This window comes from Macaca thibetana, chromosome 16, assembly GCF_024542745.1.
Source record: "Macaca thibetana thibetana isolate TM-01 chromosome 16, ASM2454274v1, whole genome shotgun sequence".
In the NCBI taxonomy this organism is placed as follows: Eukaryota; Metazoa; Chordata; class Mammalia; order Primates; family Cercopithecidae; genus Macaca; species Macaca thibetana.
Window position 1 is genome coordinate 59,789,325 of NC_065593.1, and position 17,173 is coordinate 59,806,497.

The 17,173-nt window shown below is 55.5% G+C and overlaps 1 protein-coding gene across 11 annotated transcripts in view; it reads left to right on the forward strand.

The window, feature by feature from the left end:
- TBC1D16 (TBC1 domain family member 16) overlaps positions 1–17,173 on the forward strand; it is a 102,948-nt gene that overhangs the window by 76,188 nt on the left and 9,587 nt on the right. For 7 of the 11 annotated variants that reach the window (XM_050764227.1, XM_050764228.1, XM_050764230.1 and 4 more), the window contains 8 exons: positions 6,154–6,315; positions 7,379–7,526; positions 8,391–8,558; positions 9,104–9,252; positions 9,961–10,095; positions 11,128–11,314; positions 13,964–14,143; positions 16,881–17,027. In XM_050764227.1, coding sequence (XP_050620184.1) covers positions 6,154–6,315; positions 7,379–7,526; positions 8,391–8,558; positions 9,104–9,252; positions 9,961–10,095; positions 11,128–11,314; positions 13,964–14,143; positions 16,881–17,027 — 1,276 coding nt within the window. The other 4 variants (XM_050764238.1, XM_050764229.1, XM_050764231.1 and 1 more) reach the window with 4 other exon arrangements.

The window sequence follows — 17,173 nt, forward strand, 5'->3', positions numbered from 1 at the left end:
TGTCTGATGCAGAGGCCAGGGGCTCTGTGAGAACATGGACTAGAAGTGGTGGGAGCAGGCATTCTTATCTTGTTCCTGCTCTTGGGGGGAAAAAATTCCATCTTTTACCATTAAGTATGATGCTAACGGTGGAATATCTGTGGGTGCCTTTATCAGTTTGAGGAGCTTCTCTTCCATTCCTAGTTTGTAGACAGTTTTGTCATAAATGAGCATTCAATTTTTGTCAAATGCTTTTCTGCATCTCTGCATGTATGCCTTTATTGTGGGAACCTCTGGCTATTTCCTTAGGATTCATTCCTAGAAATGAAAGTGAAAAGTCAAAATGGATAAACATTTTTAAGCCTTTGGCATCTTGTTTCCAAATTGCCATTCAGAAATATGTGGTCAGGGCCGGGCATGGTGGCTCACACCTGTGATCCCAGCACTTTGGGAGGCTGAGGCAGGTGGATCACGAGGTCAGGAGTTCCAGACGAGCCTGACCAACATAGCGAAACCCCATCTCTACTAAAAATACAAAAATTAGCCAGGCATGGGGGCAGGCACCTGCAGTCCCAGCTACTTGGGAGACTGAGGCAGGAGACTCGCTTGAACCCGTGAGGCGAAGGTTGCAGTGAACCAAGATCGTGCCATTGCACTTCAGCCTGGGCAACAAGAGCAAAAAACTTCATCTCAGAAAAAAAAAAATTGGGCAGTTTCTATTCTTCCTCCCCCTGAGCTGAACGAGAATGTCTGTTTCCCCAAATCCTTTACCACACTAGATTTTATAATTTGTTAATTGATGCCAATTTCATAAACCACCCCCCCCACCATGCTATCCTGTTTATATTTCCATTTATTGCATTACCCTGGGCCTGGAAATTTTATTCATTATTTGTATTTATTCTCTACTAAATTTTTTATTTTCCTTTTGCCAGTTTTCTGTTGGGCATTTATATTTTTCTTTTTAATTTACATACTTTTTTTGCATATTAAAGATGTTAATCTTTATCATATGTATGTCCCAGTTTCTTTGGCTATTCATTTTGTTTTGTTGGGGTTTTTTTTCAAATAGATTTTATTTTTTGGAACTGTTTTAGATTCACAGCAAAATTGAGTGAAGAGTACAGAGAATTCTCATCCATCCCCTCCCCCCACACGCACAGCCTCCCCCACCAGAGTGGGACTCGTGTTACAACTCACAAGCCCATACGTCATTGTCACCCAGAGTCCATAGTTTATGTCGACATTCGCACTCCATCTTGTACGTCCTATGGGTCTGGACAAATGTATAATGACACATGTCACCGTGACCACTCTGGTGTCATACCGGTGTGTCACTGCCCTAAAAGTTCTCCGTGCTTCACCTTCCTACCTCCCCACCAGCTCCTGGCAACCACTGATCTTGTCACTGTCTCCATGGTTTTGCCTTTTCCAGAGTGTCCTAGAATTGGAATCCCACAGGGTGCAGCCTCATCACACTGGGTCCCTTCGCTTAGTAAACCCCTTCGAAGCGGGGTTTCGAAGTAAGATCCGTCGAAGCTCCCTCCGTGTTGTTTCACAGCCTGACAGCTCATTTCTTTTTAATGATGAGTAATATATTCCCTCGTCTGGCTGTACCACAGTTATTTAAACTTATTTATCCATTCACCACCAAAGGACATCTTGGTGGTTTCCAGGTTTTGGCAATTATGGGGAACCACCAAAGGGTGTCATTCTTTCCAGCCTCCTCTCCCATCACAGCCTCCTCTCCCATCACAGCCTCCTCTCCCATCACAGCCTCCTCTCCCATCACAGCCTCCTCTCCCATCACAGCCTCCTCTCCCAACCCAGCACACCAAGCACACCCTGCCCACTCCTCCAATACCTACAAGTCCCTCCCAGCATACTGTGTCCCGCTCACTGAACGGGGCACGCCAAAATTTCCAGAAACCAGACAGAACACAGAGACTCGCTTTGGCAGTCACGGGTGGAAGGCCCCCTCTCTGCTGCTGTGGCCGGAGAAGGCTGGTCCCCTGGAGGGTCAGCGCCAATTTCTATCCAGGCAAGAGTCCCGGATTCAGGGGCCACCGCACACCTCCCCCAGCAACGTGCCTCCGGGCAGAAGTTGGCTTAAACCCTCTCACAACCCCTTAGGGGCAAATTATTTGCATTAATTAATTGATTGATTCATTAATTCAGGACACTGTGCTTGGGACCTACAGCTGGGTTCCCATCGACTTTTTGTTCAGCAAACTCAAAAGGCTCAGGACAAAGAAAAGCAAGAGGAAAGTTAGCAGTTTAGGTATTTTAAATAATGCTAAAATCTGGCCCTGGTGTCTCTAACCTTGAGAACCACAGCTCAATGTGTTTGAAGGTTTCTTCCTCCCCCGCAAGCTTTTTCTGAGAGCTGGCCTGTCCTGCGTGTGTCAGTAATCTATTGCTGTGGAACAAATCACCCTCAAACTTAGCAACTTAAAGCAACCACCGGGCCCGTTGCAGGGGCTCACACCTGTAGTCCCAGCACTTTGGGAGGCCAAGGCGGACGGATCGCTTGAACTCAGGAGTTTGAGACCAGCCTGGGCAACATGGCAAAACCCCGTCTCTATAAAAAATACAAAAATTAGCCGAGTGTGGTGGTGAGTGCCTGTAGTCCCAGCTACTTGGGAGGCTGAGGCTGGAGGATCGCTCGAGCCTGGGAGGTTGAGGCTGCAGCGAGTTGTGTTTGCGCCACCGCACTTCAGCCAGGGGGATAGAGAGACCTTGTCTTTAAAAAACAAACAAACAAAAAACTGCTTCTTTGCTCACAGGGCTTTGGTTTGGGCTGGGCTGGGACAGGCTGGTCTGCTGGGCTCCCTGGAGTTCACTCAGGTCGCTGCAGCCACCAGGAGGCTTGGTTGGGTGGAGGGTCTGGAGTGGCCTCCGTTGACAGGTGTCGGGGCTCTGGTGCTGACTGCCAGTTGCGTGTGTCTCTCATGAACTCTTGTCTGTCTGTCTTGCCTGTGCCAAGAGGGAGAGTGAGGGGCTGCCCAGGCCCCAGAACTCGCCTAACCTCATGTTTGCTACATACTATTGGTCAAAAAAGGCCCACCTAGATTCAGGGGTGGAGAGACAGGTGCTATCCTTGATAAGATGAGCTGTGAAGAATTTGAGGCCATTTCAAATCTCTATCTCTGTGTCTGACGTGGCGTAATTTACTGTGGTGGAGAGAGAACCCAGTTTTTGTGTTTTCCAGTGATATTGCTGACTTTTTTTCATTATTACTTTTACATTTTGGTGGTCTTCAGAAAATGATAGAAATGAAGAACTGCTACATTTCTTAAAGTTTAGCATCTTCTAGTTTTATGTATGAGATATTTTTAACGTAATAGCATCTTGGGAGTTATTGCCTGTAAAACCCATCCTTTCGGTTTTAATGCATCACATAATTTTATGAACAAGCTAAATTATTTGCAGCATATATGAATATTCTTAAAACCAAATTGCTTTACGTGTGTAGAAAGATAAGCAAAAATAAAACACTGTACATATTTCATTTTCCCTGTAGTTTATTTTCTTTAAACATTTTTTTCTATGACTTCAAAATTCCCAGACACTTTACATTTTCACTTCAGGCATGACTATTAAATGGCTGTGTGTTCTGTGCCAAGCCAGGGCCAGGAGCTGAAGATGAAGAGACACGATGCAACCCCCACTCCACAGCAGCCTTGAGGGGCACCAGACCTCGTCCTCCATGACCACACAGGGTACCTGCCAGACATACCCCAATTAAAGCGAACTGAGGTCTCCATCACCTTCGCTCTAGTTGGAGCCTATGGAACCCAGCTGTAGGTCCCAAGCACAGTGTCTTGAATTAATGAATCAATCAATTAATTAGTGCAAATAATTTGCCCCTAAGGGGTTGTGAGAGGGTTTAAGCCAACTTCTGCCCGGAGGCATGTTGCTGGGGGAGGTGTGCGGTGGCCCCTGTGTCCGGGACTCTTGTCTGATTTGAAATCGGCTCTGGCCCTCCAGGGGACCAGTCTTCTCCGGCCACAGCAGCAGGGAAGGGGGCCTTCCACTCGTGACTGCCAAAGCGAGTCTCTGTGGTCTATCTGGTTTCTGGGAACCTTGGCCTGCCCCGTACGGTGAGGGGACACAGTGTGCTGGGAGGGACGTGCAGGTTCAGGGGATTCTGCCGCTGGGTGTGGTGAGAAGGCTGGGGGAGGAGGCCGGGAAGGATACCACTAATGGCCCCACCCGGTGGGTCAGGCCGGCGGGCAGCACGCGGGGCAGCAGCTCTCCCAGCCACAGCAGCCCCGCGGTTCAGGGAGCAGATGATGAAAGGGGGCACCCATGGGTGCGGTGGGGCCTCAGACCCGAGACCTGCCCTGTGTTGTGAGCAATGATTCCGAAGCACAGCTCCCACAGGGTCAGAGGTCAGCTTGAGAAGATTTCGGGAGCCCTCGGCCTTCTGGGCCCGTCCATGGCGCAGCCACGGCAGTTCGAGTGATGGGCCCATGTGCCCATCTCTGATCTGGTTTTACCTGACTCCGTTTCCTTGAGAGCCCAGGGACCCCAGCAGTGGGAGGGCCTGTTCAGCTGACTTCCTTAGGCAGGTGAGGAAGAAGGGCCGCCTTCCACTCGCCAGGCCCAGGGCTGTGCCTGACGCAGTAGAGGGTTCTAGAAAGGCCAGTCAGGTTTCTCTCTTTGAAGTTCCAAGTGGGGAGGGATTGTGCTGGAACCCTCCAAAGGAGCTTTACTTACTTAGACCTGGTGCTTCTTGGAGGAGGAAGTGCCTCTGGATTGATGGCCTCCAACACTTTATGTTCTGAGCTCAAACGGGAAGCAGGAGCAGTGAATACAGCTGAGTCTCTGTGGGACGCTGCAGTTGGGGTCCAGAACTGAGTCTTGCCTTTACTCTGGTTTTATTTTAGCAGGCATTTGCTAAACATTACTATTAAATCTCAAGAGAGGGTTGGGCACAATGGCTCACGCCTGTAATCCCAGCACTTTGGGAGGCCGAGGTGGGCAGATCACCTGATGTCAGGCGGTCAAGACTAGCCTGGTCAACATGGTGAAACCCCATCTGTACTAAAAATATAAAATTAGCCAGTTATGGTGGCAGACGCCTGTAATTCCAGCTACTCGGGAGGCTGAGGCAGGAGAATCACTTGAACCCGGAAAGCAGAGGTTGAAGTGAGCCGAGATTGCGCCACTGCACTCCAGCCTGGGTGACAGAGCGAGACTCTGTCTCAAAAAAAAAAAAAAGAAAAAAGAGAAGAAAAAATCTCAGGAGACAGGATTTAACCTGTGATGTGGCTGAATCTGTATAATAAAATATTTAGCAATTTGAAATGTAACAAACTCATAAAAAATAACAGAATAAATGGGGTTGTCCTGCTGAACTGCAGACAGCTGCACAATATGCTGGTGAGAACACGGGCCACAAAGCTTGGGTTCTAATCTCCGCTCCACCACTTGCCAGCTGTGTGACCTTGGGCAAGTTACTTAACCTCTCTGGGCTTCAGTTGCCTCTTCTTTATAATGGGGTAATACCACTATTCATTTCAGAGGATTTTTGTGAAGATTAAATGCAATAAAAGCACCTGAGAAGCATTAGCTCAGGGCCAGGCCCATAGTCAGTGTTTTCATAAATGCTCATGACGTTATTAATAGTACTGAAAACCCAAATGTTTCCTAACCAAAGCGTAAACTGAACCAGTACTTTTCAGGAGAACAATGAGCTGGTTGAAACCACGGCGGAAGCCCCATGCTATCTAAAGTCATCACAAAACAGCTACTTTCAGTAAAGCTCAGCCCCATGCTGTAGGGAAACCAAGCCTTGTTACTCTCCTCGCTTTACCCATGGGGAAACGAAGGCTGAGAGAGGCTAGGTGGCTTGGCCAAGGTCACCCAGCGAGGAACCCCAGTCAATGTGATCTTGGCTCTCAGGGCGATGACGACTTACTGTCTCTATTGAAGTGGAATGGAATTTGATCATGAAAATGCTTTCCCATCCAAGTGGAAGCAGAACTGTGCAGTGGGGTTCATACATGCCTTCATTCACAGATGTTTACAGGGCATATTCAGTTGTGCCTGTATGTGTGTTTAAGCTTGTTGCGTAGGTTTAAATGACTTTCCCCATGCCCCCTGTCCCCCTCTGGGTGGTGTGGGCAGGGTGATGTGTGGCCATCATCACATGACCTGTTCCACCAGCCCCCCATCCAGCTCCGACACCGGCCTGCGGTTCCCGGACAGCAACGGCCTCCTGCAGACCCCGCGCTGGGACGAGCCGCAGCGGGTGTGCGCCCTAGAGCAGATCTGTGGCGTGTTCCGCGTGGACCTGGGCCACATGCGCTCCCTCCGCCTTTTCTTCAGGTAGGAAGCAGCTCTGGGCGTCTCCTGGGAGTTAGTCTGTGTGTGCTTGCTTTCCCTGGCAGCCTGTGCTTTGTGGCCGGTGCAGTGCATGGCGTGGGGACGCAGGGCCCTGGATGGAGTCTTCCCAAGCGTCTGCCTTCCTCCCTCACTGATCTTGCGGGCAGCGGTTCCCCACCGCGGCTCCCTGGCGGTTCTCAGGCCAGGTGAGCTACCGAACTCATTCCCCTACCTTCAGCGTGATGGTAGCCAGCGACTGCTTGCAACTCTGGCTTGGGAGAAGAAACCAAACCAGGGCGGAGAGTAGCAGCTGCAGGCCTCTGTGATCCCTGGGAGATGCTCTGGAGCTCGGCCACCTGTGCGGGACGGGCCGCAGCCTTCCGGATGGAGGCTCCCTTCCTTTCGTGATGGGTGGGCGATGCCTAGTTTCCTGCAGTCATTCCCCACATCAGATCCTCCTCCTTATAGTCAGGGCTGCCCAGCCGCAGACAGCACCAATAAGAGGCCCGGGCTTAGAAGAAGCCGGCGTATCCAGAAGCTGGGGGGGTTCCCAGACCCAGAGCCACATTCCAGCCTTTCATCTAAGGGCAGCCGGGGTTGGGCTGACAGCACTGACGGATGTTTAGTGAGTTTCCCTGGAGGGTTCTCCCAGAGTTCCACCCACACGCAACGAAGGAGGTCTGTTCCCAGGAGGTTCTCTTAGCACATGGCCCACCGGGGCTCAAAACTGGATTCCAGGGCACTCAGCACTGGGACCCAGGTCTCCCGGACTGCAGGGACCATGTAGCTGGGCAGGTGGTGGTGGGGAGAAGGTCGCTCTGGCAGGTCTCCAGAGAGGAGCCCCAGGGCCCCCCAGAAAGGAGCAGTTTTGTCATCTTCAGCAAAGGGGGTGATGGTGTTTGTTCGGTGTAGTTCTGTCCCCTCCCGCCAGCAGCCAACCCCACCGGGACCCACTGTTTCCTGCTCCTGAGGTTGGCGACAGTGGCCTCTGATTATACTTGGAAATAAAACCCCCGTGTTTACATATTCATCGGGCTTTCCTCTCCCCTCTCCAATGGCCCTTCAGCGACGAGGCCTGCACCAGCGGCCAGCTGGTCGTCGCCAGCCGAGAGAGCCAGTACAAGGTCTTCCACTTCCACCACGGTGGCCTGGACAAGCTGTCCGACGTGTTCCAGCAGTGGAAATACTGCACCGAGATGCAGCTCAAAGACCAGGTAGCCCAGCAGACCACCCCAGACGCCCCGCGGTTGACACTTCCCCCCACATGGGCCCCATCTCCCTCCTGGGTCCCGTGTTGGGTTCCGGGGCCCGGGGGCTTACGGGGTGTGACCCACGGTAGCTTTCGGCCTTCAGAGCAGCAGCTTCAGGTTTGAAACCTGTGCCCAGGGCTTTCTGTAAAGTCAGTGCCCTGCACTTGAAAAATCGTGTTTTGACAAGACTTCCTGCCATATTTTGCTCAATCTACGTACAAATGTAATAAGAGCTCTTTAATTATCTGTTGAAGATACTGTATGTGCTTATTAGAAACAGGGCTGACTTTAAAATTCCCTTCCTTCCCACAGAGCCTCCTGCTGGCTTCCCTTATTACAGTAGCATGGCTTTTTTTCCCCCTACATTGAACAACCTTTGATTTTTGAATTAAATGTCAGCTGCAGTTTTGCCCTGGATTCGTGACTGCTCGCGGAGACAATCTGACAGGCTGGCTCCCTGCTCGCAGGACAGCGATCCCTTTGTATGTGGCCAATCACATGTAATTCATTGCAGGCCCTCCCGGCAGAGGGAAGTTAGGCCGAACGAGGCATTAATTCCGTTTTTGCGGCTGGGGTTGGAGAGAGTGGGGGCGGCGGCACAGTGGGCCGGGGAGGAGAGAGCCGCAGAGGGAAACCGATTTTAAGATGAAGGTATTTTCATTTTAATTGCGCCTAATTACACTCGCCATTTAGGGGTTTGTATGCAAGGGACGGCCCTTGCCCTCCTTTCAGAAGAGAGAGAGGCTTTTAATCCTGGGAAAAGCACCGCTGGCCTCTGAAGCCGCACGGCTGAGATCCTGACCTTTGCCCAGTTTTCCTCCCATTTAGCAGGTCGCCCCCGATAAGACATGCATGCAGTTCTCCATCCGCCGCCCCAAGCTGCCGTCCTCCGAGACGCACCCCGAGGAGAGCATGTACAAGAGGCTCGGCGTCTCTGCCTGGCTCAACCACCTGAACGAGCTGGGCCAGGTGGAGGAGGAGTACAAGCTGCGGAAGGTGAGGTCTGAGCCCTCCCCGCTGGCCCCGTGGAGAGCCGGCCGGGAACCGGGAACGAGCAAGAGGGAAGGAGGCCAGGGTCTGGCCGCCCGCCCGCACCCACGGGCCACCTCCTTGGGAGAGCCCCGTTTTCTTGTGTGAGGCTCTCTGTGAACACTCCGATAAAGCAATCAAAGCTGCTGCGTTGAAAAAAAAAAAAAAAACAAAAAAAACCTCCCTCGAGGGTTTGGGGGGATACCGTGTCAGCCTGTATAGAAGGGTTTGCAGTGAAATGCAGCGTTTCCAAAACCAGGGATTAGGCCATGACGTGAGAACGACACGTTAATCTGAGCGCCACCCCAGGGGGGGCATTGACATTGAAATGAGCCGGGTTTGTGTCCTGTATGGGAATTGAAGACCACTGCTTTCCCCTTGTAAATATGTGCAAATTGCAGAGATCTGAATCCAGGCGCACCAAAGCCACCAAAACACACATCTCTGGGGATTTGGGGGTTCTTTGAGCTGCCCTGTTTTATCCCCTCCCCAACTTTTGCCGCTTCCTCCAGGCCATTTTCTTTGGCGGCATTGATGTGTCAATCCGGGGGGAGGTCTGGCCTTTCCTGCTGCGCTATTACAGCCACGAGTCCACGTCGGAGGAGCGGGAGGCGCTGCGGCTGCAGAAGCGGAAGGAGTACTCTGAGATCCAGCAGAAAAGGTAACCGCCGGGGCCAGCCCGGCCCACCCCGCCGAGCCGCAGAGGAAAATGTCATTTGAAAAGGCAATTTGAGGTGCAATTCAGCATTGATAATATGTTTCGTGACCCATAGTTTCTTTCAGAAATGGGTCTCCCAGGAACGTGAGTGATAGGGTGGGATAAGTGCAGTCATTAAACCAAGCACTCGGGCCTCGGAACTGCGGGGCTCGTTAGCTCACATGTCAAGGTTTTAGAATTCTCGTTCAACAGACTTAACTAGGCGCTGACGTCCCACAGCTGAAGGCTGGGGCTGGGAGCAGGGCCTGGAGGGGTGAAGGCATCCGGAGACTCTGTCCCACCTGGGCTCTGCTAACCCAGAACTGGGGTCAGCTCTCTCTCCAGGAGGCTGGGACTGGGTGAAGCCACTGGGCTGTGCTCAGCTCCCCTCCAGAACACTGGGCCAGGGCCAAGACCTCATTACCCATTAGGCTACAACTTGTTCTTCTCTCTGGGACGCTGGAGCCTGTGAGGCGGAGTTAATATCAGGGAGAGCCTTGGATACATGCCACCCATCCGCCTCATCCGGGAGGGTTTGCAGCCGACAGCAGCCACCCAGCTCCCATCCAGGGAATGGGGGTTGGGAGGAAGTGTGGCTTCCTGGAATGTGTGCACCACACGATGCCTCCGGCTGCCACCCGCTGACCCGACTCGGTGGTTGGCTCCACACAGGCTCTCCATGACCCCTGAGGAGCACAGAGCGTTCTGGCGCAATGTGCAGTTCACTGTGGACAAAGACGTGGTCCGGACCGATCGGAACAACCAGTTCTTCCGAGGGGAAGACAATCCCAACGTGGAGAGCATGAGGTACTCCCTCCCCAGCCACCTGCAAGTCTGCAAGTCTCACCTGACCGCCCTGGGAAGTGGATGAGCCCCCAGCGACTTTCTGCAGGGGCTCTCTTCCAGGTTCATACGTCAAAGCCCCGGAAGTGAAGGATACGCTACTCATGGGCTACCTCAGTTGGCATCTCAGAGCCGTGGCATCCCAGGGAAGCCACCCAGGTCCCTGCCAGTGGGGCCCGCAGAACCCCTCTATCCCCTGGGCACCACCAAGCCTGTCCTTGCTTGGCTCACACCAACCATGGACCAGCTTCCCCATGCACCCCCTCCATCTCCCCGTGGGTGGTCCTGCAGTCATACAGCCACACAGAGCCAAAGGCTGGCATCTCTGACATTCTGCTGCAGCCTAGCAAATAATTGCACAAAATTAGCAGCCCACAGAAATGTCCCTGCCAGCCCACCCCTTGTCACAGGCAGTCCACCCTTCAGAAAATCAGACCCATGTTCCCCCTTACCCCTGCTCTCAAGGTTCTGGGCCTAGACAGCAGCTAATAGCAGGCCATTACTTCTTTTTTTTTTGAGACAGAGTCTTGCTCTGTCATCCAGACTGGAGTGCAATGATGTGATCTCGGCTCACTGCAACCTCCACTTCCCAGGTTCAACCTATTCTCCTGTCTCAGCCTCCCTAGTAGCTGAGATTATAGGCGTGCACCCCATCATGCCTGGCTAAGTTTTGTATTTTTAGTAGAGACAGGGTTTCACCATGTTGGCCAGGCTAGTGTCGAACTCCTGACCTCAGGTGATCTGCCCACCTCGGCCTCCCAAAGTGCTGGGATTATAGGCATGAGTCACCATGCCCAGCCAGGCCATCACCTTTTGCAAAGCAAGGGTCTGTGTGTCTGGAACCTAAGCTTGGGCTCTGAAATGATGGCAGAGCTGCCTTCCACTGAGATGAAGGCAAGTGAGGGAAGGCGGGGTCTCCAGCTTGGGGTTCTACGGGCTGGGCAGTGTGCTGTGGTGAGGGTCATCCCGCTTACTGCTGTCTCCACTGTCTCCCAGGAGGATCTTACTGAACTATGCCGTGTACAACCCTGCCGTCGGCTATTCCCAGGGGATGTCGGACCTGGTGGCGCCCATCTTGGCCGAGGTCCTGGATGAATCAGACACCTTCTGGTGCTTTGTGGGTTTGATGCAGAACACAATCTTTGTCAGCTCCCCTCGGGACGAGGACATGGAGAAACAACTGGTGAGGCTCAGAGGATGGGTACCTCCGAGGGCATGTGAGGGCCCATGCTGCCTCTCCCCTTGTAGCCAGGGTTGCCGTGGTGACGCGTGGCTTGGCTGCTATAGGTCAGTGGGCAGCGAAGACGCCAGGATAGGACTTGCCTGTGGGATATGGGTGACTTAGCCCTGGATCTCCGGGGGCTGGCCCCCTGACTCCCTGCAGGTCCAGGGGCCGTGTTGTGTGGGCTACCCTGGTGGCCTCCCACCCCTGCATGTGACAACCTGGCCCAAGCTCCCTGGCTGGCAAGGAAGGGGAGGCACCATCACACCCAGCCCCCTCTGAGCTTTAGGAAATGGGTCCTCAGGTGTGTCTAAGCTGCTCCCCGCAGAAGTCAACACAGCCAGGGCTTCTGAGTGCGGACAGGAAGAGGAGGGGCTCCTGAAACTCCCTGAGGTCTCCGGGGCAGTCCTCACACCCCACCCCTTCCCTGGGGTGCCCAGCTGTCACGTCTCCCGTCAAGGCCTCTTTAAAAGGACCAGCCCTATGTAGACCAGGAAGCACTGACTGTCGGTGGTGGGGCTGAGCCCAGCTGGGTAAGGCAGCACCAGAGGGCCAGTGTGTGGGACCGAGCCAGGGCACCTGCTCACTGTTCTCAGCACGCATCACCCGTGTCTACCAAGTACCTGCCGGGTGCGGTCACCAGACATTCACCCTCCCGGCTGGGCCAGAAAGCTGGCATTGTGAGCAGAGGACGCTGGGTGTTGGGGAACCCTGCAGGAGGCGCCTGTGATAAGGACAAGAGGGCTTCTGCACTAGGGACAGCTCCAGGGTGTGTGGGGTCTGGCCCTGAGTGTCGCTAAGGCTGGGCTGAGCAGAGCAGTCCTAGTGGTGGGACTGAGTGACCCCGTCTTCCTGGACCAGTAGTGAGGGAGGAGCTGATGGAGGGCCTTGAAGGCCAGGGCCACAGGGTGTGTCTCATAGAACGAGGGTCCCCACTGCGCGGCCACAGAGCGTGTCTCAGAATGGGGGTCCCCGCCCCAGCACACTGCGTGTGTCTCATAGAATGGGGATCCCCACCCCCAGGCCACAAAGCGTGTCTCAGAATGGGGGTCCCTGCCCCAGCACACTGAGCGTGTCTCAGAATGGGGGTCCCCGCCCCAGCACACAGAGTGTGTCTTATAGAACGGGGGTCCCCACCCCCAGGCCACCGAGCATGTCTCAGAACGGGGGTCCCCGCCCCCAGGCCACCGAGCATGTCTCATAGAATGGGATGCCCGCTCCCAGGTCCGGGACTGGCGCTGGTCCGTGGGCTGTTAGGAACCAGCCGCACAGCAGGAAGTGAGCGGAGGACGGGCCAGCGAGCATCCCTGCCTGGGCTCCACCTCCCGTCCGATCAGCGGCCACATTCGATTCCCACAGAAGCTCGAACCCAAGAACCCTTTGTGAACTGCATGTGAGGGATCTAGGTTGTGCGATGCTTATGAGAATCTAATGCCTGATGATACGAGGGGGAGCAGTTTCAACCCGAAACCATTCACACTACCTTGTCTGTGGAAAAATTGTCTTCCAGGAAACGGGTTCCTAGTGCCAAAAAGGTTGGGGACCACTGCTGTAGACTGACTATTAGTGGGTCACTGATGGCAGGCTGGGAGGGTTGAAGCCAACAGAGAGAATTTGAAGGCAAAGGAGCCCAAGCAGGGAGGTGCAGGCACCTGCACAGGGGGTGGGAGTGGAGCGTCTGCAAGGGGGTCATCCACATGGGTGGGCTTGACCCGGCTGCAGGCCACAGGGCGGACGGCTGGCTGCACATCTTCAGCGCAGTTTCCGTGGGAACAATGGGCCACCTGTGTGGGAAGGGGGCATGTGGCCCTGAGCCCTGCCCCAGGATCCCCCCAGCTGTGATCTAACTCCACCTGGGCCGGGGGGCTGACCCCAGCCGAGCCTGCTCACTCTGCATCAACGGGTGGGTGTGACGTCAGGCGTCCACATTGCCTGGGGAGGCAGTTACAGTGTCCAACGCCATTCGCCCCTGAAGGCTCATGGCAGCACATGGCCGGGTGACTCATTGACTGCTGGAGATTGATTTTCCAGCGACATTGATGAAGTCAGTGGCCTGGGCCCGGGTGCTGCCAGAAATAGCCCCAATCTTGTTCCACGTCACTGGGAGGTGACCTTAATGGCAGGAATCGAGCATCCTGGGGCTCAGACACGTCCCCTTCCTGCCCTAAATCAGCTCTGGAAGATGAAAGATCTGGGTGAGCATAGCTGAAGAGGGGTGGGGGCGCTCCCTGGATGATCCGCTCACCTCACCAGGAGGGGTGGATGTGGGAAACAGCCCCCAAGTGTCCACCGAGAGTGGGGAGCCTTCCTGGCCATGGAGCGGCTGCCCAGCATCCGGCCACTCCAGGGAACAATGCTCTGCCTCACTCTGGGCCATGCCACAGCCTCCGGAACAGTCAAATCTGGGAGGAACTGGCAGAGGCAGGTGTGAACCGATTCCAGTGGTGGAATAAAGCACTGGGGGGCTGGCATGTGCAGCAGGTAGAGGCCCCTGGCTGTGCTTTTCCAGGTTGGGGTGGCCCGGGGAAGGGCCCCAGTGGGAGTGGGCTCCCTGGGCAACAGGCTTGCATGGGACTAGGGCTAACTAACCCATGCTGGCCTCGCCCCCAGCTATACCTTCGGGAGCTGCTGCGGCTGACACACGTGCGCTTCTACCAGCACCTGGTCTCGCTGGGCGAGGACGGCCTGCAGATGCTTTTCTGCCACCGCTGGCTCCTGCTGTGCTTCAAGCGGGAGTTCCCCGAGGCTGAAGCGCTGCGGATCTGGGAAGCCTGCTGGGCCCACTACCAGGTGAGCCAGGGCAGGGGCCAGGAGGCCTGCTGGGTTTACTACCAGGTGAGCCAGGGCGGGGGCCAGGGCCGGGGAGGTTGGGACCATGGCCCCTGAACCACCGTGGCCACCCTGCCTGCTGCCCCTGGCCGCCTCGCCGCCCCCCAACCACAGCCACACATGAGTCCCCCATATGGCGACCGCCTTCCCGTCCCACGTGGCTGGCTTCAGACCTTGCAGCTCGCCTCCCCAGTCACTGAAATCGATGCAAATTGCCCGCTGACTGCACTCATTACCACTTTCTGGGGCTGAGCTCCCTCCTGTCACAACCAATCAGTGTGAGTGACACTGTCGGGGGCCTACGCTAGACCACAGCAGCCCAGGATGCCGGTACCCAGGAGCGTAAGCCAGCACCGCCCTGCCCCCTCGGGACCGCCCGGCCACGAGGGACGAGGGCCAACTCACCCGTCACCCTCCTGTGCAGAGAAAGGGCCTGAGATTCCCACTTCCCTGTCGGCCCCTCCAGAGGGCTCCAATCAGTGATACCGACTTCCTCTCTCCGTCCACCGTCACCAGCATCTTCTCAGCAAATTCCCCTTGGAGCACAGCACTGGCTCTGTCACATGGCCTTAACTCCCAAATTAGGGACAAGCTGGAGATGTCAAAAGATAAGCAAGTCTCTTTGAATCCATCAGCCTTTAAAAAAAAAAACTCACATTGACGCATCCAGGAGGGCTGGACCCTTTTGCAGGAGCAGGCTCCATCCACCACGGCAGCTCCAGCAGCCTCCATCAGAGAGCCCTGAAGATGCAGGTAAACACCCATCTGCTGGAAGACATTTGCGTCAGCGTCTCCCGTCCTCACTCACACTGCAGGGGGCTGATGTCTGATGAGAGAGAGTCTGAAGCCACGGAGTGCCGGTGCCACACGCCGCCTTTGCATGCATTCGTTGGCTCGCCCTGGCCCGGGTCTAGGTTTCCTTCCTGGCTTAGCCTGCTGGACGTGGACGTGCAGGGTGGACGGTCTGCATTAATAAAGGGAAGCACGGCATGGATGGTCTGAGACGCTTCATTCCCACCACCCCAGAGAAAAAAATCGTGCCTCATTGCATGTTTTCCCAGTGGCAAATTTGCCGCCCTCATTCCTTTATGTTCAGGCTGATGTCACATGTGAACTCAGGGCGTGGCCCAGCAGACAGGGCCCTTTCCCACGGGCACCTACTATGTCCCGAGTGTAATGAGATCTAGTTGGAATTCCAGCGGGAGGCCGATGTGACGTGGGATCTCTGTTGGCTGCTGTTTTGTTGGAATCCACAAAGCACGTTTCTGTTGTTTTCAGACTGTGGGCTCGATTTAGCCACAGTCGGTCCCATCCCTCGATCAATTTGGTAGTCTTACGGGGTGGGGGTGGGCTGCCAGTGAGCTGGGAGTGAGCTCTGTGGAATGGGAAGGTTGCCGCCAGGTGAGGTCTTTAACTGTTCAGTGACCCCTGAGCGAGAAAAGGCCTTTGATGCTATCCATCCGCTGCCAGCGTGTGGTGGGGCTGGACGGCCCTACGCCCTGCCTGTCCTGGGAACTGAAATCCGCCTATACTGTACAGGCTGTGGAGATCGTGCCCTCCCTCTCCCTCCGCACATTCCTCTCCCAGAGAAGCTGGGCGTCCACCTTCCTGCAACCCCTCCACTGTGTCTCGCACCAGCCACAGTTCAAATCACTGCAAAAGGATCCGTCAGAGCCAAAACAAGACCGTCCCAGATTAGTTCAGAGGAAGCAGCCGGGCAGCCTGGTGCATGGTCTCTCCAGGAGCAGGCTGGGGCGTGGGAGTTGCCTGTAGCCTCTGCCCTCATGGTGTGCTCTGCTCAGCCTGGGCTGGGGACACCGTTCCGTCTGGTCTGTGTGGTCGACGTCAGGAGACTAAACATGGACTTCTCAGTGCCCCCGTCCTTCCTGTGCCTCCGGAAGTGCGTGTGCATCAAAGGTGGCGTGCCTTGAGGCGTCCAGGCCGGAGAGCACACAGGATGCAGCCGTCAGGACCCGGCGTGGGCTTCCTGCGGTGCACAGCGCATTGCTGGCAGGCCCCGTGGGGCGGTCTTTAAAGGGAGGGCTGCGGAGTCCTCAAAGGGCGCCCAAAAAGAGGCCCAAGGACAGCGCGATCATTTCAGCCACCCCATGGGCGAGCTGCTGTGCCCGCTCTGTTAGGATCTTCCCACTTTTCTAGCCACAAACCCTAGAGTCGTCTCTGGGGCATGATTTGGGGGGTGAGGCCTGGAGCCAGGAGGATAGGCTGACCCGTGGCTGGCTGCCAGAGGCACATTCCACGAGCCGCTGGAGTGAGTTCTGACCCAGCCTTCCACACACACCGTTGCTCAGGACCGTTACAAATGAGTCCTCCCCATAAGCGCAGGCCAGGCCTTCTGAGGAAGGCACCTCCCCACCGCCCCCGCCCCCGTCATGGAGACCACCCACATTGCCCCCCAGGAGAGCAGCAGCAGCCCGTGGGGCTGAGCTCAGTTTCGTCCCCTGTGGATGTCACAGCAGCCTGGGCATGCGACCCAGGATGGACCCCGTGTGTGGGTGGGGAAACTTAGGGCCGAAGAGGCAATGCAGCTCGCCCAGGGCCACATGGCCCCCGAGCTGGGCTGTGAGCCCCGACACCTCGCCCTGGAGCCCTCGCTCGCACCCTGGCAGTCAGTTTCCTCCTGAGTGCAGGGCCTGGGGCTCGGTCAGAGCCCGTGTCTGAACTCTACCCCCCTCCCCAGACCGACTACTTCCACCTTTTCATCTGCGTGGCCATCGTGGCTATCTATGGGGATGATGTCATCGAGCAGCAGCTGGCCACGGACCAGATGCTCCTGCACTTCGGAAACCTGGCCATGCACATGAACGGGGAGCTCGTTCTCCGGAAGGTGAGGCTGCCCCAGACGTGGGCCCCGCCCCACCCTGCCCCCAGAGCCTCAGTGCCAGCGGTTAGTTCTCAGGAAGGTGATGCTGCCCCAGACATGGGCCCCGCCCCCAGAGCCCCATCCCCACCGGCTCATTCTCAGGAAGGTGA